The 22,400-nt window shown below is 44.2% G+C and overlaps 1 protein-coding gene across 2 annotated transcripts in view; it reads right to left on the bottom strand.

The window, feature by feature from the left end:
• Positions 1 to 21,596, bottom strand: part of GRIP2 (glutamate receptor interacting protein 2) — a 280,221-nt gene extending 258,625 nt beyond the window's left edge. The window contains exons 1-2 of one of the 2 annotated variants that reach the window (XM_032699233.1): positions 21,447 to 21,596; positions 16,554 to 16,615 (exon numbers count right to left, since the gene is read on the bottom strand). In XM_032699233.1, the coding sequence (XP_032555124.1) occupies positions 16,554 to 16,608 (55 nt within the window). In that variant the 5' untranslated portion in view covers positions 16,609 to 16,615; positions 21,447 to 21,596. Of the gene's footprint in view, positions 1 to 6,524; positions 6,630 to 16,553; positions 16,616 to 21,446 lie in introns of those variants that run through there. The other variant, XM_032699234.1, reaches the window with a different exon arrangement.
• Positions 21,597 to 22,400: the final 804 nt, after the last annotated feature.

Raw genomic sequence — 22,400 nt, 5'->3', positions numbered from 1 at the left:
GGAAGACCAAGTATAATGGGGCAAAATGCAAACCCTTCCAAGAGGGAATATTTAACCACTGTGGGTTCACCCAGGCCAAGCACTTCATATTTCCAATAGAAACTATCAGCATGGGATTTATTTTCCTGATCAAACACTGCTTATGTTCCAATCCCTGTTACACCAGTGTCAGTCCATAGTAGCCATACTTATCTCAGGAATGCAAACAGATATTTAGATGGTGTAACTGCATTTAGCCCAAGAAGGGCATGGAGCAGCAGTCCCCATACACAGGAACATTCACTGGAGCAGGAGACTTGTGGCCTCTCTGGGAAAAGAGATCATCATGGGGAAAAAAAACTTTTACTTGCTCTAGACATTACGCAAGCCTTCTGGGCATAGATCACTGCTCTGAATTTCAAGGGTTAGGTCTGGCTTTCAAAAGAAATGGCTCCATTTATGTGATGCAAAGCTCTAAAAATGCCCAATTCACTGTCTTAGGGCTTATCTACAAAGGGATAATTCAGTAGAGCTATACTCCTATAATTATTCTACTATATTTACACCTCTAAATCAACTCCCTTTTCAAAATAAGTAATTTTACTCCACTATAAAGAAGTCAAATAATTAACAAAATAGTCAGTAAAATGGCACACACATGAAAAGGCCTACACAGTTTTAGCCATATGAAGGGATAACCTGGCATAGAGCTCATGCCTAGGTGGACACCCCTCCTTTGCCTATCACTAAGCAGCTCCCCAGCACTTGTGTCTACTTAGGAGACAAAGAGCAAATGAAAAAAAGGCAGAGTGAATAATTCACCTCAGACATGCCACACACCTTGGTTTAACCTGCACAGTCTTCATTTAAGTACAACCCAGAGCAACAGAAGACCTCTGGGTCAGCAGCTGCACTCATAGCTCAAGACTGGAGCAGTTTCAAAGACCACATCTGTGTCCTGCTTTTTCACTACACTTGGCATGAGCCCACAGAAACACCAACAGGTTTGGAGAACAGCAAGTATGGCCTGAATCCAGGCAGATCTGGCACTTCTCACTCCAAAACTCTCCTGGCTGCCACAGCTCATGGTTTCCATCAAGGTCTTCAGTTGCGAAAGGTTCCCCCCCAACACTTTCCAAACTTGGCAGCTCTAAAGGGAGAGCATGCCAAACCAAATCACTGCAGCTGATGCCTTGGTCAGCACTGAGCACCATCACTCAATATTGCTAATGAAGTCTCATTCTCAAGAAGCCCCACAGATTCTAACAGCATAAACAAGAGAGCAGAACCCACAATGTCCATACAGTTTCACACAGCCAAACTCTGCGGATACAAGATCACATTCAGGTTGTAAAATCTGGCAGATCACTTCCAAAAGCAACATAATGATCAATCTCTGTCTTTAATCCAATTCCAATGAGGCTTTAGAGTCATTCCATAAAGCCCTTGTGGCTTCAAGTTGTGCAAGACTTCTCAATCAGAGCTAAATTTCATGACTGCTGAAGTACAGGATCAAAGGCAGCAGCCCAAACTCAGCAGTGTGACAGCCAGCAAGGAGGGAAGCAGACAAGCACAGAGCACAGCACTCTACTCACTCAATGGGTGCCAAATCCTCATCAACATATTAATGAGTGAAAAAAGACCCCATCAAAGTCTAGCAGGATTTGCTCTGACTGTCCCATCAGCTTGATAAGTGCACATTATCCCTTAAGCATTACCACCACAGCCTTCATGCAATCCTAACTCCCCACCATACTTCACCTCAGGGTCAGAACCTCTATTTTTACATTTTGTTTAAAAGCAGTGGTCTGTATAATGAGGATTGCCAACAAACAGCAGCCCATAAATTCCTGAGCACTGTATGTGCACAAGTCCTCATCTCCAACAAAGCTCAGATACCCTGTAAAGTAAGAGTATTACATGCAGAAATACAGCATGTATCTACACAGCAGATAGATGTAACAGTCCTTCAGCCTCAGAACAGTGCTCCTGCACACTACCTAAGTGACAGCTACCCAGCTGAATTTCTTTACTGAAAATTGAGTGCCAGTACAATAGATCATGTCATTGTAGGTTTGGACAAAAGGACTCTGTAAGGCAATGTCTTAAAACTGAACAGACTCAACCTGGCACTGAACGATAGTCCTAAGATGACTTGATAAATCCAAAAAAACTCCTTTCTGAATGACTAAATTATTTCTAATGTGGTAAGCACAAGACCAAACACTTAATTTTAAGCAGCAGAATAGATTTAAAGTTATGCACACCGCACTGTTTCCAAGATCAAAATGTTTATGGGTAAGTGAACAAAAGACAATTTGCATTTTTTTTAAACAGTTATTCTACACATCACATACATGCCACAAACAGCATAGAACTCAGTGGAAGATCTTCTAATTTTCTGCTAATCCTGCAAAACCAGCAAGTTTCCATTTTAGTGGGGCGTTTCTCCTTGATGCATGTGAATAAGAATACTATTTCCAGTCATAACCATAGTTTCATAGGTATAGAGGAAAACATCCCAGTACACTGTTCTGAGGACAGAATAAAGAGCTGATGTCCATAACCCAGCTGTTATAAGCCTCCTCAAAACAGACTGATGTGATATTTGTACCTTTCCATTATAAAAATTTAAACAGTTCTGCCAAAACCATGAAAATCCACCCCCCCCGCTAAATTTTCCCAAGGGTCCCACTCCTGCCAAACTGTACCTGCAGTAAAATAGGGCAGCTGAGAAAGTAAAAACCCCATTGCAAGATCTCCCTTTTTTCCACCCTCATCCTGCAAATCAACCTGCACCACAAAGGATTTCCTTTTCCATGCACCACAGGACACCTCTGCTCACGGCTGCACAGCAGCAAAATGCCCCTATGTGCTCCTACAGCTGTTTCCAAGGTAACCAGCACGGAGCCATATACAAGAGAAGGAAGCAAACAGCAGCAATGCAATCCTGCAATATTGTCACTTTTTGGAGCAGGTCTGAGTTGCCCCTTTCCCCTTCCTCTCCTTTCCAGCTGCCCCATGAGTCGTGCAAGGGGTGGATAACTCACTCCACATTTTGTAATTCCATTACATCAGTCTTTCTAAAGGTCTGAGTTTGGGTTTTTTTATAAGTCATCATATTGGAGTCTTAAAGGTGAGAGTCAAATTTTCTGCTTTTAACCATCTGGGGGAGGAAGGGGAATTATATCAGCAACCTAAATTTACACTCAGATTCTATATTCACTCCTCGTAGAAGCAGAAAAACATCTTAGGTTTAGCAAAGGTTGTCTGCCCACTACTGTGACCTGTCTTCTACAAGTCCTGTGCATCTAGATAACACTCACTTTCATCAGTTTGGATAAAAGTATCTCCACTGTTCAGCCTGCAGATACTGTTTATCCTTTGTAGACAGAGTTTCCACATCCACTCAGATATGCCAAAAATCACAGAGACTTTCCCACCTGCCCACATACATTCTTGTTCCTAAAGCAAAAATTAGCCTTTGCTTCTTTTGCTACTGAAAACCTCTGAGCAGCTAGCATGCAGTCCAAATCCTGCAGTCCTCACATAAAGGGCAGCAGCACAAGGAGGAAAATTGGGATGGGAAAGGGTCTGACATGGGCAAGTAGTTCTCATTACTGACTCAAAAGAGGACCAGCTATCAGGGATGTAAATCAGCACAAGATCTGGCCCCACAGTGATGGACAGAACTGCCAGGCAATATGCTTTAAGCTCTGCTTCCAGGTCTGAGACAATCCCACAGTTAGGCAGGGAGGAGCTGATCAACCTCTCCGCTCAGGAATAACAAGGCTGTTACCAATACAGACTGAAGAGAACACATTTTCCACCAAGAGTTTCCAAGTCATTAAGATCAATTTTTTTTTTCCTGCGTGAAACAGAGTAAGGAGTAGCACATCCCATAAGAAAGTCTCTTTACAAAATGAAGCATTTCTGCACACTGGTCAGAAGTCACTCCCATCTTCCAAGAGACAGAAATGTTAAGGCAAAACATGCATGACGGGTCTCGCTGTGGGTGATGGTCTGAAATAGCAACTGTACTTCAGCACAGTTCACGTGTATCTTGCATTTCCCTGTGACTTATCACGGCTGACCTTTTGAATATCAACTGTGATTAATGAAGCTTCCCATCCAGCTCTGAATGGCTGCAAATTGCAAGAGGTGCTCATTATATTCAGTAACCAAAATACACCACTCTTCTAATCACAACTGCACTCCTGCTGAACACCAGGACACTTCCTTTGGAAGCTCAAGTACTGCCATCCTCAGAGGAAGTGAACACTCTCATGGGTCAGAGCACCCAGGCCTGGGGTAGAAGCTCCCCAGCTTAGATATAAAAAACCCCACACCTACCACATCTGCATAGGCATGGAGATGCCAACAAGACAGACATAACTTGCTCAGAATAAGGAAAACCAGAAGTCAGTATTTCTTCATAGATTGCTGAAGGTTGATTTGCAAAATCAAAATCTGAACAGAACCCTGCAGATTTCTTGCAGTGTTTTTATGGAATGGTTTGGGTTGGAAGGGACCTTAAAAGTTATCTAGTTCCAATCCCCCTGCCGTGAGCAACAACACATCATGATGTAAAGCCTTCTCTAGCATCCAGTTAAAGCCTGTACCATACCTGTTAACACTGCAGTGCTACAAAAACATTACCAAATACTTCCTCTGCTGCCCCTGCAGAATTATGAGCTGTAACACAACCAGCAAACCAGTCGCCTTAGGGAAAGGGGAAAGAAGTTCCCTACAAACTCAGCACATTCCTTAGCAGGCACATACCTCCTCCTCTACATAGCACATCAGCTCAATCCTGTGAGATTCATCCCTCCAGATAAACTATTTTGCGACTAAATGGTTACATTTAGTTTAGTTACATTTAGTTACATTTAGTTACATTTAGTTACATTTAGTTACATTTAGTTACATTTAGTTACATTTAGTTACATTTAGTTACATTTAGTTACATTTAGTTACATTTAGTTACATTTAGTTACATTTAGTTAGTTACATAACACCAACTACTGCTTGAGCCACCCATGAAAATAAATGCAATGTACTCAAGGGATGCACATCAGTCACAGACTCACTGCAGTGCTGGGACTGAAGTCAGAGGGAAGGGAGATGAGGAGGAAAGGCATTACACAGACCCCAGAGGGAAGAGCCAGTACCTACACATATGAAGTCACAGAGAGACTAAGCTGGCAAACAGACTAACCCAGCATAGCTGTACATCAGGAGCTCACTGCTTTAGAGGTTTTATAAGCCCCCTCCAAGCCATCACTGGTCCAACAGTGCAAGAAGCATCCCTGTCAGCTGCATCAGGGCAGCGTTACAAAGCACTGCACCATAACACGGCTGAATTCATGCCAACAGGTCTCAGTATGTAGAGCAGAGGATTAATTTACTGTTCTATAGGACAAGATTTTTAATAGCTCTATTTCAGGAGGCTGGAGGCTCTGAGTGGAAGCCATGGTCCTAGAGCAAACAGACGGTGTTCTCCCAAAGCAGTAGAAGCAAGAAAGAGCATCAGAAAGACACAGCAGCTTAGTGTCCTGACACCTTACTGGGCATCTAGCAGCACAATTTCTCTCTGTGCTTATTAACCAGCAGGGTCAGAGTATTGCCTGATTTTTGCATTAGTTACACCAAATGCTGCAACAGTGCCACTTTAGATATTTGGTAAGTCTGCTTACCAGTGCACAGTCTAAAGAGACAGTCAGGTGAAGGGATGCAAAAGAAAAACCTGCCATTAGCTACTTGCACCAAAGCACCTGAGGTTCGTAAGGCACACGTTCCTTCTTATTTCTGCCCGTCCCTGATCAGCTCCTCCACCTGAGTCCATTGAGAGCACAGGAGAACCGCACTTCACTTCAAAGACATAAACTTTCCCCACCGCTCTCATCCCTGTTCATGTACAAACGCAGGAGCCGGAGTGCAACGTTTAAACCTCCCTTATGCTGTGCCACCTTGTGGATGTCTTCTCCCGACTTTTATGAGCCGCAGGTCCAGCATTTATTTAACATCACACTCTTGAGCATGTAAACAAAATAATTCACAGTCACTGTGAGCAACAGTAAGCAGCATAATAGGAAGCAGATTACCGTAACACGTCCTCTATGCAATTCGCAAACCCTTTAATCCCCAGGTGGAGTAGGGCACTGAGAAAAATTGCCAGCTGAAAACAGCATCACCAGTAGCTTTAGAAAGTTGGGGCTCAGATGCTGCAAGCCCCTCTAAATATCCGAAAAGCACCACGCAGCCATCTCTCGCTCAGGTTTGCCCCCATCACTCGAAGAAGAAAACCCCAAAGCAGATACCAAGCACGCCCGCGGATGGACGGGCAGATTTGCTGCGGCAAACTTTACCGGCACGAAGAGCATCCCTCCTCCAACCCCTTCATCCACGGAACTCCATGCCGGCAGAGGACTGTCCCCCTCCCAGCGAGAGATGTGCCACCCTCACCCCTCAAAGAACAACAGAAAAGGGGAGGCGGAGGGCAAACCCGAGCACCTCCAGCTCTCCTTTCCCCCCGCCGCGCTCACCGTCCTCTTGCATCCGCTGCAGGCACAGGGCGAGGCTCTTCCTCCAGCCCGGCATCGCGGCAGGGGCAGCGCTGCCGCCCCCCGGGGCAGCGGCACGGCTGGAGGGGCCCGGGGGGGCCGGCGGGAGCGGCGGGCGCTGCCGAGCGCGGCCGGGCTCCCCGGCGCTTTATGGCCGGGCGGTGCATGCGGCGGCGGCGGGGCCGGGGCCGGGCGGGGAGCGCTGCCCGCCCCCGCCTGCGCACAGCCCCGGGCCGCCCGCCGCGCAGGTGCGCTCCCCCCGCCGCGGGGGCGGGCGAGCGGCGAATTCGGGGGAGGGGGGGCTAGAAACCGTTCTGTCGATATGTATGTATTGTGTATTTTCCGCTGGTGCGGTCTGCGTAGACAGGTTGGGCCCGGCTGCGAACAGGCACCGGGGCTGCGACCCACACCGGCGTTCCTGCGGGTCCCAAATCGCCGGCTGGCGTTGGACAAAACATATGCCCGGGAAAGGGATGGAGAGCACACTGATCCCGTTCTACATTCCCTTTACAGCTGTAGCCTGGCGTCTCTTCCCTTCACCAAGCGGCAGCTGCCTGGCAGCCCCACACAGGTGCGCGCATCGACGCGTGTGTTTATTCTGAAGTTGGGTTCTCTGGTAAATAAAGTTGCACAACAGCCAGGCTGATCGGCTTCATCTTTTTCACCACCACTCGCAAGCAGCTAAAGTGTATGGGGCTGGGGGGAGGGACAGGGACTTAAAAGCATCTTTGTCATTTCTTAATATTCCAGAGGTTTCAGTGCTTTTACAGGGACACAAAGGAGATGCTTATTGCATATGCCAGGGCATTCGTGTTTTTAATTTCCTGGGGGCAACATATCTCTGCAATGACTAGCAGCTTTTTTTGTTCTTCATGAGGTCTTTTATTAGCTGGCGGGTAGGTCTCACTCTGCATCTCTGCCTCCCTTTGTGAGAGTGATGATATTATGTGCAACATCTGCTATAATCTCAAATATTAGGGACCAGACTCTTCTTGGGTTAGCATGAGCTAATTCCAGTTTTGGAAGGCTAGTGTCTGACACCACCCAGATGGGACAGGGCAGCTACAATAGCAAAATAATACACCCATCTATCTAGATGCATCCATGTGGAATTCAGCTTAATTTTTAGTCCAGCTTTTCTGTCCCTACCTGCATGAAAAGCAGCTGTTGTAGGACAGCCAAGCACCCTGCTAAGGCGCAGCAGCTTCACCCTCTGTGCTTTGCCCACAGCTCACATCTGAGGAGCTTTTCCATTTCAGGAGCTGCCAGCCAGACTTACAGGGCAGCCAAATGTGGCATGGAGTATGCCAGGCTGGGCAGTAGGGGTCTGGAAACCTCTTCAAACACCTGATGAAAACTGAAGTGGCCCAACCCCGAGGTACTTGGGAGAGAATCTGCTTGGGAAAGAACCTCCTGGAGCTCTGAGCACATCAAGGGAGAAAACCAGTTTCTTCCTTTCAGACTGAAAGCAGAAACCTAAGAAAGTCCCTGACTCTGAGGGAGTCTGCTTGATGAGGAACTTGACTGAGGTACTTTAAAGACTGACAGTTAAACTAGGGTTTTTTTATTATTATTATTCCCCCCTCACAAGTTATTGAAGACCAGTGTGGGAGCTGGGCTGGAGAGGATCTGTTTTGAAGTTAGTGCTGTAGCATGTGTTCCCAGTGAGTTAAGATGGGATAATCATAAACCCATGAGCCCTCTTCGTTTAAGCATAAGAGTTTGCAACACTGCAGAGGGCAGACAGCAGCATGCAATGCCTGAGAACTGCATGAGAGGTTCCCATCGCAGCAGAGAGCAGCACTGTCCAGGCTGATTCACTGCCACGTTTCTTGTCAGGGCGTTACCCATCAGTTTAAAGGACAGTGATTGGAGTGATGGCACCTGAAGGCTTATTCCAACCAGCTGGAGCAATCACTTCTAAGAGAGATTTCCTGAGGACTATCAGCAGCAGGAACATAGCCAGAGCTCAGACCTGCCTATCCTCCACTAGCAGCACAGAAAAATTCGCAAACACAAAAAGATATTTTTGCGCACATTTACTATCAGACTGGAAACAAAAGAATGGATCAAGTCCCCATTCAGCTACAGCTTCTTGAAGAGCAACTTCCCTTACACTAAATACAGTACATTTGCACAGCTTATTCCTCAGCGGAGAAACACAGCCCCCTGAATTTCATTGCAGATGTTCCTGGTACCTTTGGAACTCACAACGAATCACAACTCCACAGCTAGATTGGACTAGGTCACATCATGCTAACTTATAGGCAGTTTGTGATATGCACCAAATATTCTGACAGCAAAATTCAGAAGCTTCTTTGAGGACTAATCTGAAGACAAGATGCATCCTGGGGGAAGATGATGCTTCTTCCAATAGTTAAAACCCAGCATACAGAGACAAGCTCTGTGGAGTTATATGACTAACTCAACCACCCACACAAGCAAATCACCTGCCCTTTCTGTGCCTTAATTTCCTCAGCTGTATTTTATAATTGCTTGATGATATCCAGATTCTAGGCATTCAAAAAGGATTCCCAGAAAAGTGATGGTTATTGATCTACTGTTACTTTCAGGGAAAGTAATGAGAGTCTGAAGAAAACATGACATAGGAAGGAGCTTTTAAAAGTAAGGTCAAATCGACACTTTTTGTGCCTAAAAGCTCATCTAGTTTTGCCATTTATGCTGGATGATCTCTCAAAATACTATTTTGCTTAAGTCTCTTTAGACTGTCATTGCTATAACAGTACTACTTTTTAAAGGACAGTTGTGCCACAGAAATAATTAAACATGAAAATAGCAAGCACATTACTAGCTCAAAAAGCAGCTCAGAGCTCTTAAGAATTGAATTTGACACATCCATTATTGTAGAAAGAGCCAAAGCTAGTGTGGAGAGATTTTCTCAAGTGCTAACTTCAGTACTCACATGGGAAACTGTGTTAGAGAAAACAAAACATAGCTAAAAATACTGGTAGGGAATTCATAAGCAGAATCAATGTAAGACAGATGCTATGCTACATCTTTGGAGGAAAGTCATGGAGGGATATTTCAAGCAGCAGGAAGTCCATAGAACACCTCAGAAGTGAATACCTGTGTCCTTGAGCAATGTCTAACCTGTCTGTACAACTGAAATATCCAGCTGCAGGATTTTAGGCACCACTGTGACATGAACGCTGCCACAACTTTAGAGGGTGCTGCTGTCCTCCCACTCAGCTGCACCGTCCTGCAGAAATGGTTGTAAAACCAAATTTGTGAGGCAGAGGCTCCTCTTTGGCCACATGCCCTGGGACAGGATGACCTATTTTGATCAACTGAGGACTTAACTGTGCCCTGTGCATTGCCTGTTTCAGCAGCCAGTGGTTCTTGCCCCACTGAGGAACACAGACAGTAATGCCACTTGTGTGGTGAGAGGAGGCTCCCAAGTACAAATCCAATCTTCCTGAAAGGGTTGAGGGAGAGAGTCCAGGCTTTTTTGCTTCGATTTTGCCCTGGATCTGTATGCCTACAGATATCTCCAGCCAACTTTCCTGTCATGTGTTCCCTCACCTTGAAGGTCCCTCACTTTATCATCTCACAATGGGAATAAGCTGACTCCCTGCAACAAGGAAAGTTAATGAAATGAGTCAATCTTCACTTTCAGCCCCAAAACAAGTGATTTAAGAGCTCTCCTCTTGCCATTTCTGAGTCAGTGAGGATCTGGCACTTGGGAAACCCTTAGGAATGGTGTTTTGTCTGTCCACTATTCCCAGCAGCTTGAGTGAAGATGTTCCAGGAGGGAGGTGGCACCCCAAAGGCTGCATTATTTCAACAGAGCTCTGGAGGCATCATGAAACCCTCTGGGGAAGTAGAGAGGACTACGGGCTCCCTCACGCCCATACTGACCTAGTGCTACTGCCAGGCAGCATTCAGTAGTTAAGATCAAGCTAGAAATTACTTTGACCTATGTAATCCTATGCAAAGGAAATCTACTTCAGTGTCTAGAATAATATTTTCCTTCCTCACTTCCACTCCACGACTTAATTAGGTAAAAGATAAATTTTCTTTCTCTACCAAGACTGGGCTACTTTCCCAGGTGTTGAAGCAGTGCACCCTGTACCCTTACAGCTGTACATGGGGCAGGGAGAGGACTATGGGAAATCTGTTTCCATCCCACCATGATATGTAAATAACACACGGCTGCTTTAAGGAAGAATCAGTCTCTCCTTTCACCTCCCAGGCACGTGGAATGGGACTGGGAATACAGGGCATCAATCTCTGTCACGACACAGCGTCAGGATGGGTTTGTTTCACTGGCTGCTACACTCTGACTTGTATGAAGCTGTGTGTCCCATAACCCACACACAGCAGTGAACAGCACTGAGATCATAGAATTTAAAAATAATCCTGTCATGGTAGAAGGTTAAAGGCAGTTTTAAAATGGATTATCTTCACTTTGCTACCACCACCAGAGATTGATTAATAGGAACTTTACTTACTAATCCAGCTTGGTTCTGTTTTTGCCTTAAATTCAAGCAGTACAAACAGTTTACTTGTTTTGTTGCCTGCTTCTTGTCAGGCACTTCAGGGCACACATTCATACTATGGACGTCTGCAGAAGTACTCATGTCCAACTACCTTCTGAAGGCTGGAAACAATCTGTCATTCTGCCTCTTAGGGCTGATACTCATCTCTCTGAATGACTAAATACCTTTTAGACAGAATGAGAGAATGTCCTTGGATTTCAGTGACGCAAGTATACACCCCATTTATGAATACCATGAGGATATGGTCACCTTTGTCCTCTGTTCCTGCTAGAAGGGCACTCAAGTGCTCCTTGTTTCTGTCCCAAAGACACACTTGGAGTCAGCTCCAGAGCTGGTTCCTCACCTCCTTCCTTGGAAATTACATCATAAGCACAAAGGGGCTCAGACCAGTCCCTCACCTCCTTCCATATCATCTTCATTCTGCAAGAGCCCTGCAAAGTAACTGCAATGAGCTCTGAGTGTTGAAGCAGTGAGGCCACCTGTGGTTCTCCTCTCTCAAAACCACTGTCATCAGGTCTCTCCTCCTGGGCACAAAGCTGTCTTTGCTGACTTGACTGCTGGGCTGATGCTTGTGCTGAAGCTTTGGCTTTGCTTCCTTTGAGAGTTCTTAACTTATAGATGGTGTTCAGAGCAAGTCACGAACACCAGTCACCTTTTCTGCCAAGTCCATGACACTGGCTGTCCACCTTGTGTTCTCAAATAATCTTGTCACTTACTGCCACTGCCACACCACAGAGATTCTCCCTGTTCCACCAGTGACCCAGCAACTCACAAGATGGTGCTGAGAGGACTACACAGAAACAAAGCCAGAGAAGCTTTGCATCTTCCTCACCACTTGCCCCAAAACATCAGTGTTTAAGCAAGACCCAGAGGTCTGTGCCTCCTCCCTTGCTAGCAGTGAGGCTTAGGGCTCTGCAGTGGCCAGAGCAACATTGCAGCTGCTGCCTATTGATTTCCAGGCTACTGAGGCATGTGTCAGAAATTCAATATGCTGAGGTGACCGTGCATGTTACATGTTTTTCTGTTATTATACATGTTATTCTCTGACAGCAGAGCCTGAAGTGCTAGCAGCTGATACAGCTGCTTAATACTGTTAATATTCACTTATAACCCTGCAACATAAGAGACAGTGCTTTTGGTCCCATCCTGCGTGAAGGCCTCTCAGTTCAGCCAGCAGACAGCTTTGCCTGGGTTACTGTGAAGTTGCTGTGTGATCTGGACTGTTATTTAGAAAGACAGGAGAATTTAACAAGAAGACTGAACTCAGTCACAGCAATGAAGAGCCACTTTTCTAAATTGTGATTGAAGATGCTGTTGATGGAAATATGATCTTTCCCTTTCAAAACTGCTTTCAGGACTTCCCCTTTTATCATTTGTTAGTTTCTCCCTTGCACACACCACAATCTTCCCCCTTAGACACACACCCCGCATCACTAATAAAATGTCACCATTTCCACCATGTCCAAATGTTTACCTTCATAGAGCCACATAATCCTCTCCAGTGCTTATCATCATTATTATTACCATCGAAGTGCTTATTACCATTTACCCACAGCAGAGATCTCCAAACCATCCCACTTCTACCTAGATGTTTTCATTCTAGGCATTCACTTAGCAGCAAGATTTGCCTCTGGCTATGGAAGGTTTCATCTCTGCTCCTCATTGCAGAGCTGCCTCAGGGAAGTTTTGCAAATCACTTAAGTGAAAGAGGTATCAGATATGGGATAGCTGGCTCTGCACCACCCAGAACACCAGGTACCAGACAGATGTCAGCCTATGAAAGTTTCCCATTAGGATGCACTCTACCTTTTGTTTTGATTTCCTGATTAATAAACTTTTCTTTATGGGGAAGGATCTCTAAGCTGTCCCCACACTCCCAAATTACATCTTTCTTGGTTACTAGCTGTGCAAGTAAGAAAAGTTGTTCTCCAGGGATTTGTCATTTCTCCCAGGAATGGCTCAGTGTCTTTCAACAACCATGAAAGAAAAACACAGCGGAAGTGCTTCTGTGCCCTGTATTAACATGACAGCAGTATCTGCCATGCCCAGAACTCCATTTACAACTGGAAGGGAGGACAAAACCAACCATCCCAGTTGCTTTGGACAGTCAGACTCAGGGTAGCAGCTGGCAGGTTTGACTCTGACTTGTTTGGTCCTGCTGATCCTACTGTATCCTGACCCCATGAACAAGGAGTTGTGCTAAATGAGTTTGTGAGGTGAGTTTCTCTTGTACATCAGTGGTGGGTGGCTCAGGACATGAAGGCAGGGTTGGACCCAGCCTTCATTCATGCCACAGTCTCAGGCTCCCTCCTGACCTTCCCTTAAACCAGAGCTGGCATCAAGGACTCAACTATTTCACCAAAACCCATTCAGAGCTACCATCAGAGCTACCACACACTGATAGTAAGCAGAGAAACGCTGCTTACATCCATCTCTCAGTAAGGCACATCCCTGTGTGTATTTCATGAAGACGAATTTCAATATTGGCATTAGAAAAAAGTACAGTGTTTTCCTTTTTTCTGGTTGATAAACAGAAGCGGTTCAAGAAACAAGCAGGGTGCAGAAAGCAACACTACAGCTCTGTCAGCATATGTTAAAAGTCATTACTATGATTGTCTTGCTTCCTTGTCCCTCTCATTGTGACCCAGCCCCAGCTGTCACTAACACATTAATGACTGCAGTCTATTTCAGATCAGAGAAGGAGGCAAGACAGTTGCAAATCATTGATACTGACTGTTGGTCTTAATAGAAACACTCTGTAATTTTGCATCTACATTGAAAGGGAACGGAAAAAGACCTCCCTCCCCTGCAGTATTTCATAAAATACTGGAATTCACATTTTGTATAGCTCCTTGGTATAGTTGAGGACTTGGTTGGAACTCATCAAGGCCTTAATAAAGAAATCATTGGACTTTTGCCTGATGTAGTTATTCATTTTGAAGTATTATTCTAATTCTCATTCCACTTGTCTATATTTGACTAATGGCAGCAGTGCCACACACACTTCCAAGCTCTATGCAAAGAGACTCAATATTTCTTTTCTCAATTATTTCTAAAATAACGTCTATAATCACTCTAAGTTTTCTTTTGTGATAAATATAGAAACATTTCAGTGCCTTCTGGGCTTCTATTCTAAGTAACCTCTGTATTGGGAGGCCTGTATGGGGAATAGCCTTTTTATTAGTCCTGGAGTCCTGTTTAACAACAGGGCAGGGATCACTCAAGCAAAGGAAATGTGGATTTCCTTAAGGTGTATGGTTTTGTGTCCTTGCAAAGCTAACAGCCCTTTTGGAGAATTCGTTACCTATTTAATCTTCAGTTTTATCTCTCACAAAGCCACTGTTGTGAGATCAAAAGGGTGGCTGCTATGTTCATGTTACTCAACATACAAGCCCTTGTCTCATTGTTACTGCAGAGAACTGGCCAAAGCAGAAGCCAAAACTTGAGTCCCGCTAACCCACGCAGAATATGAACTAGCAGCCAGAAATCCAGGGTCAGCTCTTCTTGCAATTCTGGGTTCTCCCCTCGTCTTATTTCTCACCTAACTTCACATGTATGAGACTGGAGGAATGGAGAGAAGAAACCAATTAGCTCCTCCAGTGCTGGAGAGATGACAGGGAAGTGCGAAGGGGACGCTCATTTGTGTGAGGTCACCTCTGCCGGGGGCTCACGGTACCGCTGAGATGGAAATTACACAGCTGCAATAACAGTCTCGCAGTGCCACCTACCGCTCTCAGGTCCCACTGCCAGCGCCAGCGACTCGCCTCCGGGACATTGCTGCAGAGGGAAGCTGGGAGCGAGCCATCCACAGCTATCGCTGTCTTCCTTGGACTCTGCTTTCTCTTTTTCTGGGAAGATTTGTTATACAGCCTTTTGAGCATTTCCCTAAACTCTCACAGTGCTCAACTACTTTGTCCAGAAAGTCAACTTACCTCTTTCACTTCATGTTTTTGGGGCAACTGATGGGATGATGGATAGTGGAAGAACACTTTATTGCAGATAAACCTAGCTGTTGAAACTAAAGAGGAATCCAAACTAGAATGGACCAAACCTTTGAGATACGGGGGGGGATAAAGTTTCTTGTTTCTAAACCATCTAACGGCAGCTTTTCACTACCCGAATATCAGAGAAGGATTATATATACAAGATAGTTTTGTTCTCTTAATAAATTAATCATAGCTGCCACTTAGCCATCTCTGCAGGCAGATGGTAGATGACTGCTAGGTAACCAATGACCATATGGTAGAGAAACTCCATACACAATTATTCTGATTTAATTCTCTTTGGTGCATTAAGGTAAAAATGATCATGTGCCAGAGATGTGTCCTGCCCAAGTGGGCAGATTTAATTGTTCCAGTACATCAGGAAAGCACATGTAGAGCCATAATTTGCTCTATTATGCCAGCTAATCTTCTGCTCAGTGTCAAGAACTAGACCCTCCATAAATACCAAGTGTGCAGAAGGGATGTCTTCATGTCTGCATCTCAAAGAGCTATTCAAAAATCATTCATAACCAGAGAACAAAGGTTTTTTATATAGAGAGAGATATAGATACACTTATTCTTAAAACAGACCCACGCTCTGGCATTTCTAGTCTGAGAAGACAAATGAAAAGCCTCAGGCTAGTGGTTTCTGTGGTTAGGGAGGAAAAAGAACATGCTGCTTTGTACTGAACTGAAATACCACTCAGTTTACGCTTTAATAACACCATTCCATATATGTTTAAAAAGCATCAACAGCAATTCAATGATATTGTGCAAGAAATAGTAAATATAAATTATTCTCTCTCCTCCAAAGTAACCTAGCAATGTCCTATAGGACCCAGATGCCTGCCACCATGTCAGAAAACCTGAACTTCCTGCCATGAGCCTGCTGGTTTAAAATAATTCAGGTCAAACAGCGTGATCTAAACAGAAGCATTTTGCAAGCAGTAGACATGATATAAATATGGCTTTAATCATTATTGTGACACAAAATTAACATTAATAGGATTTAAACTCAGAGCTAGAAAGAAGTCTCTTTGGAAAGTTACAGCTACGACGAGCATATGTCCATCTACCTGACACAATCAACAGAACAGTGTTTTCTTTAAAAGAAAAACAGAGCATAGAGTAGGTACATGAGCTTAATAGTTCCCAACTGTTATGCTCTGGTAGATGCCTTTTAACAGACACAACTTTACCACTGTAAAAGCTCTATTTCTTAGGCCTGGTTCAGATTAAAGACAGAACTGTAAGCAAAGCACGTGTGCATTCACTAACATCTGGGTCAGCATTTTGGAAGGGGAATAGATTTCATGCTAAAAATGTGTTTTCTAATGGGAAAGTTACATTGTGGGTTTGTTTCTTTTAAATAAAAAGTCACAAGTTTTGGGATGGATCCTGCAGCTTTAACAATATCAATGAGCAGAAGAAGGAGCATTGAACCCCTTCCCATGAGCATCCCCCAGATTAGTCTCCCCCTTTGCTGTTGTATTCCCCTCTTGCCTTACCTCTGTCCTGTACTCTCTGCAGACAAAAAACAAGGCACTTTCTCCAGCCTGGCATCCCCAACCTAGAGACAAAGAAATACAGGTCTGTAGTGTCTTGAAGGAGTTTGCAGATGTGCAGCTGCAATACAAAATCCAGCTTCTTTATAGGGCTACACCTTGACAGAGAGGCAAGTCCATCCGTGCTTGCAAAGACAGGAAAACTCTGCTTCGTGCAAAAGCCTGATTGTGAACCATCCAGGCTGCATTTTGCTGCAGGGATGGAGCAACTTCACGTGTCCACAGCGGAAGAAACAGATGGTGAAAGGAGGGTGGACAGATGAATGGGTAAATCTCAAGGAGCTGAGCAATTCCTTAAAGGGCATGGTTGTCTTTTATGCCAGCCACACAGAAACCATGGACAGCACGGTGCAGTCCAACAGCTTAGAGTTTCTGTTCAGGGGATGAAAATATCCACAGCCACTGCTCAATGTAATTGATAAGCCAATTTCTTTTGGCACTTGCTGGCTACTTACATCTCCAGTTTAGAAAATGTATGTATTGATACCTCTTAGTACAGGAAAATAGTGAAAAACCTATTCATCTTTTCAACTGGTGCTCAGTCTTTTTCCTTATGCAAATGATCCCCAATGGAGAAAGTGTCACTGTGCCCATTTTCATCAAGGCTTGCTAAAATGCCTACTAAAAAAAAATGGGCAAAAATAAGAGTTTTCTTTGCTAATTCCAGTTGCAGTAACTATGCCCTTCCTACAGACTCTGCTGTAAGATGACATTAAGCCTATTTCTGATTGAAGTTGTTGCATACTCTTAGGAAATCCCTACTTTCCATCTGTATTTGAGAGGAATTACAATTTCTACACAAGTAGCACGTAAGAGCAGCCCCTCTCTCATAACACATACAAAGAGAGAAGAGAGGACAATATTGTTGACACAAGCCATGATTTAAAGTGCATTATAAAACTGCATATAAAATAGAGATTCCCATAGAAAAGGAAAAGGCTACTTTAGATCTCAGTTCAATTTAGCATTAAGTCATATCAGGTTTGTCTTCTGTGCCTATTTTTGAGTTTGCAATCAAAAATAAACTAGCACAAAAGCACTCTGGCATTGCAGCTTGTGACTCAAGAGGCAAAAAAATAGAGCCACATGCATGGCAGTTTTGACTTTCTGCCTAGGATCATGCAAAGGAACTCCAACATTTGTCAAAGAATTGCCATTTTTCTCCTATTTTGCACACCTGCCAATTACCTACCAAAATGACTTTAACTTTTAGTCTTCCTGCAAAAAAAAAAAAATATCAACAGTGTCCATCTAGACTTTCTACCAAAGGGCTTTTGAGGTTTTTCTGCTTGTTTGTTTTGCTGAAGAAATCCCATGCAAAATACAATGCAAAATTACAAAAGCCTAGGGTATGCTTCAGGTGCCTTTAGGAAAGTATTGAGAAGTAAGTAAAGAAAGGTATGCTGGGACTTTATTTTGGGAAGAGATGTAATCTCTGCTATGAAGGAAATACACACTTCTGGATCTCTGATGTTGCAACAATTAGTTTGCAAAAATTTTGCTTCTGCCACAGTCATTTTTGGCCTCATACACACTGAGACACACAGATTCCACAAACTAATACACCAGCTGACCAAGAATATGCAAAACTATGGAAAGCAAAAAAAAAAATCTTCCTCTGTTTTAGAAAAGATTTTTGTTGACATAGCACAAATGTTTTCATATGATAACTTCCAAGACAAAGAGCCTGAAAAAAAATTAAAAAGAAAGCCAGAAGGAATTTCTCCCTCCCTTAGAGAAACACAGATGAGTTGTCTTATGTTGAGTGGCTCTGAAAGTGTGTGAGGACACAGTGCCCTGGCACTGAGGCTTATCTCACAAAATGTCCAGCTGTTATTTGCCCGGTTTCATTTCATCTTAGAGCCAAGATGTAGAAAGTAAGACAGACATCAAGGCCTTAGGGTAGGAGGAAACCTTACTGTCTGTGATAAGAGAATCAGTCTCAGAAAAGCAAATCCTCCAAACATCAATATAATTTGGTCTGGAGCTCCTGTAAGTCTAGTTTTGGTAGGGGGGTGTAGGAGAAATCCACATCAAAGTTTTGCAACTGATTCAAGTTTGTGCAGCATCTCTCACCAATTTTACAAGACACTGAAACACCCTGTTTCATACAAAATCCCCTTAGAACAATCCACTGCGATCTTCCGTCTTCCTCAAAAATAATAAACAAGCTTTTTGTGTTGATGCAGCTTTGTGGAAATAAACACAATTAGGCCTCGTGCTAAAATGAGCAGCATACTAATTGGAATTGCCGAATCAGTTATTCCCCAGGAATTCAGGGCTATCAGCAGTCTGAGATCAGATACGGTAGCTTACACAGCTTTCACATATTTCTGATAAGAAATAAGCACAGCACAGCCACACTGAGGCTCTACTGTACACACAGAGATAGATTCCTCTCCTTCCTCACCTAATTTCTTTGTGTTAAGCTGATTTTGCTTCACAACCTGAAAATATTCTTATTTCTCCCTCACTGGCATTTTATGAATGCCTGTGGGCTGGATTAAAAAAAAATGCACAGAATAGCCCTCCACAGGTTAGAATTGACACTGAACCTTTCTGAGGGAACAATATGTGTGAAAGCTTGTCAGCTCTTTGACTGTGAACACAAGACCACTGAACCGACACACAGTGCTCCGAAGGCCATCTGAGTGGGTGAGCACTCAGTGCCGAATCCCACCTCCAGGGGAGCCCGGCAGGGCGACCCCGCGGCCCCAGCAGGAGCCTCGCTCCTCCCGCCCGGGTCTGCTTTTGTCCCTGCCTGCTGACGTTAACCGGGAGAGAATGTGAGCTAAAGGTTATCTCCTTGCACGAGTCCATCAGTTATGTACGGCATCAGTGACTCTGACTCATTCCCAATCCAGGCATGCCCAGCCAGACCTCTGCCACCCATGAGGTAACCTATTTTCTTGCAAGTGCAGATCCTCGCTCGCAGCAACATGAGCCAACTTGCTGGAATTAATATTTCTGATATTAATTCCTTTTTCTACATCCTGTCATGTAACTGCTTTTCCCTACAAAAACACAGCTTTTCCCTACAACCCTGATCATGAATCTCACCCTCAACCAGAAAGGAACATTTTAAGAGTGATGCTGACACCTCCAGGGGCCTCATTCCAAGACTATCCCTAAGACTATCCAAGTAACACCTGATACATAGAGGGCTGCTGAGGTGATACTGAGACATTTTTTACAACACCCAAACCAGAAAGAGTGCTGTTCCAGCATGGCTCAGACAGATAAATACAAAACAGAGTCCAGGAAGGAGAGAGCAAGTAAAAAACCAAACAGATTTGTAGATGGGGGAAAAGAACATGCTTCTAATGTTACAAGACAAGACCAGTTTGCTTGTAAAGAAGAACAGTGCTACAAGGAGTTGAAGTCAGGATGGTGTCACAAGCTACAAGAGCTATGGGCAGGTCATAGGGGAAAATGCAGCAGTGAGGAGAGAATGCAGTAAGGAGCTGCAAAGAGCCTCACCAGGGCTTAGGCTGTGCTAAGGAATCCTGCAAGCAAAGGTTTGTTTCAGGCATCTAGAGGGGAGAGACAAAAGACAGGTAAAAAAGTGGCTTCCAGAGTAGTATCCTAAATAGACTCAGCATTTGTATCATTTCACATTTAAGTCAGAAAAGATGAAGAAGCATTGCAGTATCTACACAGTGTCTAGTGTTATATTTCCAAAGCTGGTCACGTAGAGTTTCTGTCCCAGAGGCTCAACCATCCATCTTAGCCACGGCCATTATATTCTACAGGCCAAGTTTTCAATAGACCAAGATTTCCTGATGTGTTTTTGCACCTGCAGTTGTAAGGAGGTGTCCAGAACCAAGTCTGGCTGTCAGCTCTTCAGGAGCTTCATGTTGTGAGAATCTCAAGATAAAAATATTCCTGAGCTCCTGAAAGTACTCAACACCTGGAACACTGGAAACCCTGACAGGTGAGAGAGTCCTGTTGCTGTAATGTAGAACATGAGCAATGTGGAGGATTAATGCACTTCAGGGGAGAAATGTGCTCTCACAGACACTGCCTCCAAATAAAAGGTGGGAATTAATCAGGACCAACCTGAGGCTGGGTTTGGGCCATCTTTTCTTCTCAGTGTTGTTGTTAGGTGAGGTTTGTTGAAGTGTGATTAAATTAGAACAGCACAGATGTTTCCATTCCTTTGTCCTATTTTTCAGTAATGCTCATTTATTTTCTTCCACTGCAGATTAAAATACTAAACTTCATGGCTCTGATATGACCTGTACCTCTCTGTAGCTGTTGTCTCTCACCAATTCCCCTTCTCCTTTTAAAAAACCAAAAGTAAGACAGCTTCACTAGGACCAGAAATTGCTCTTTCTCAAATGCGCACTTCACATCCCTGGAATACTGGTGCAGCTTTCTTAGCAACTGAGTATCTCTGTCAGCTTTGCAATCCTTTGTCCATAAACTATTAAATATGGGCCTGACCCAGCTTGCCAAGCACAAAGGCAGCACATTTCAAAAATCAAAAGAACTGTATCTGGTGCTTCTATCAGCTGTCACACTGCCAAGCAATAACATCAGAGTACCTTATATTTTTCCACTTTAATAAAGACAAGTGAAAGGTAGCTTCCTCTTGCAACCACAGTTAAAATGTGTTCTTCAGAATCACTTTGAATTAAAACCTATCAGACAGTCTCATTTCTCCAGGGGGATGATAAAGGATGCAAAGAGCTTCCCAGCATAAGTAAAACTGAACCTTGCTCCCCAACAGCCACCTGTGCTCCTCTCTGAGTTTACAGAGCTGTAGGTGGGTTTGTACTTGGCTGTTATGGATGACGTTTTTTTGGTACTGCAAAGCTGTGACTGAAATCTCACCTCCCTCAGCTGGATCCATGCAGGCAGAGAGCCGAGGACAACAGGACAGACGCAGCTCAGGGCTTGGACAAGGCACCCAGAGGGCAGTGGTGCTGAACCCAGATGGGTGTTGAGGGACGTGGCTGTCTCCAGCTCTCATCTCTGTGGCACTCACCTATCAGGTAGGAGTTTTGGGGTTTGGGTTTGTTTTGGTTTTTTTCCTGGCTGTGCTTGGGACTTTTTGATGTGGTTTGGTTTTTGGTTTGTTTGTTGTAGTTTTTTTCTGTTGATGATATCAAGCCCCTCAAAATTTTAACAGGGGGTTGAGTCAAAGTTCGCAATTTTTTTTTCAGTTGTTAACCAGTAGCTGTAGGTGGACAGTTATGATTAATAATTGCATTGTGAGCATCGTATGCTTGGCTAACCTGTTGTTTTAAGGAAAAGAGAACACAATCCCAAGAGGAATGGGCTGTCTGGACGAGAGCCACCAGGAGTAAAGTCAGCACTGAGCAGTAACTGTGGGAAAGGTAATTCCAGCAGTGGGAGATCATGACCACCGACTCATTGATCACCTACTCAAAATAGACCCCAGACTCAACTAGAAGGAAGAACTGTGCCTGGGGACTAATTAGCATGAGAAGTGAGAGATATAACTTGGGCATTGAGTACCAATTAAGAGAAAAGTTTTGTAATTCGTAATCAACGAATGCTGATGCCTTTGTTAAAATGTATGAATAGTGTGAAATTTTGATGATAGATGAGTTAGCCTTTCATGGGTTACCACCCATGTCCCCACTTGGAGCAAACTAGAATAGAAAACAGCAATACCTGTCCTCAGTGTGTGAACTGGTGCTGGCCTTGGGTAACAAGCCTGTGTTTGGGACAACATTGGTAGCAAGCTTCAACCATGTACTTCTTCATTTAGCCCCTGCCAAGCTCAATTCTTGGCCACAGTGGCCCAGCCCAGAGCATCCC

The sequence above is a fragment of the Chiroxiphia lanceolata genome, chromosome 11 (genome assembly GCF_009829145.1).
Source record: "Chiroxiphia lanceolata isolate bChiLan1 chromosome 11, bChiLan1.pri, whole genome shotgun sequence".
Taxonomy (NCBI): domain Eukaryota; kingdom Metazoa; phylum Chordata; class Aves; order Passeriformes; family Pipridae; genus Chiroxiphia; species Chiroxiphia lanceolata.
Note: the sequence above shows the minus strand (reverse complement) of the source record. Positions and strands in the feature narration are given on the sequence as shown.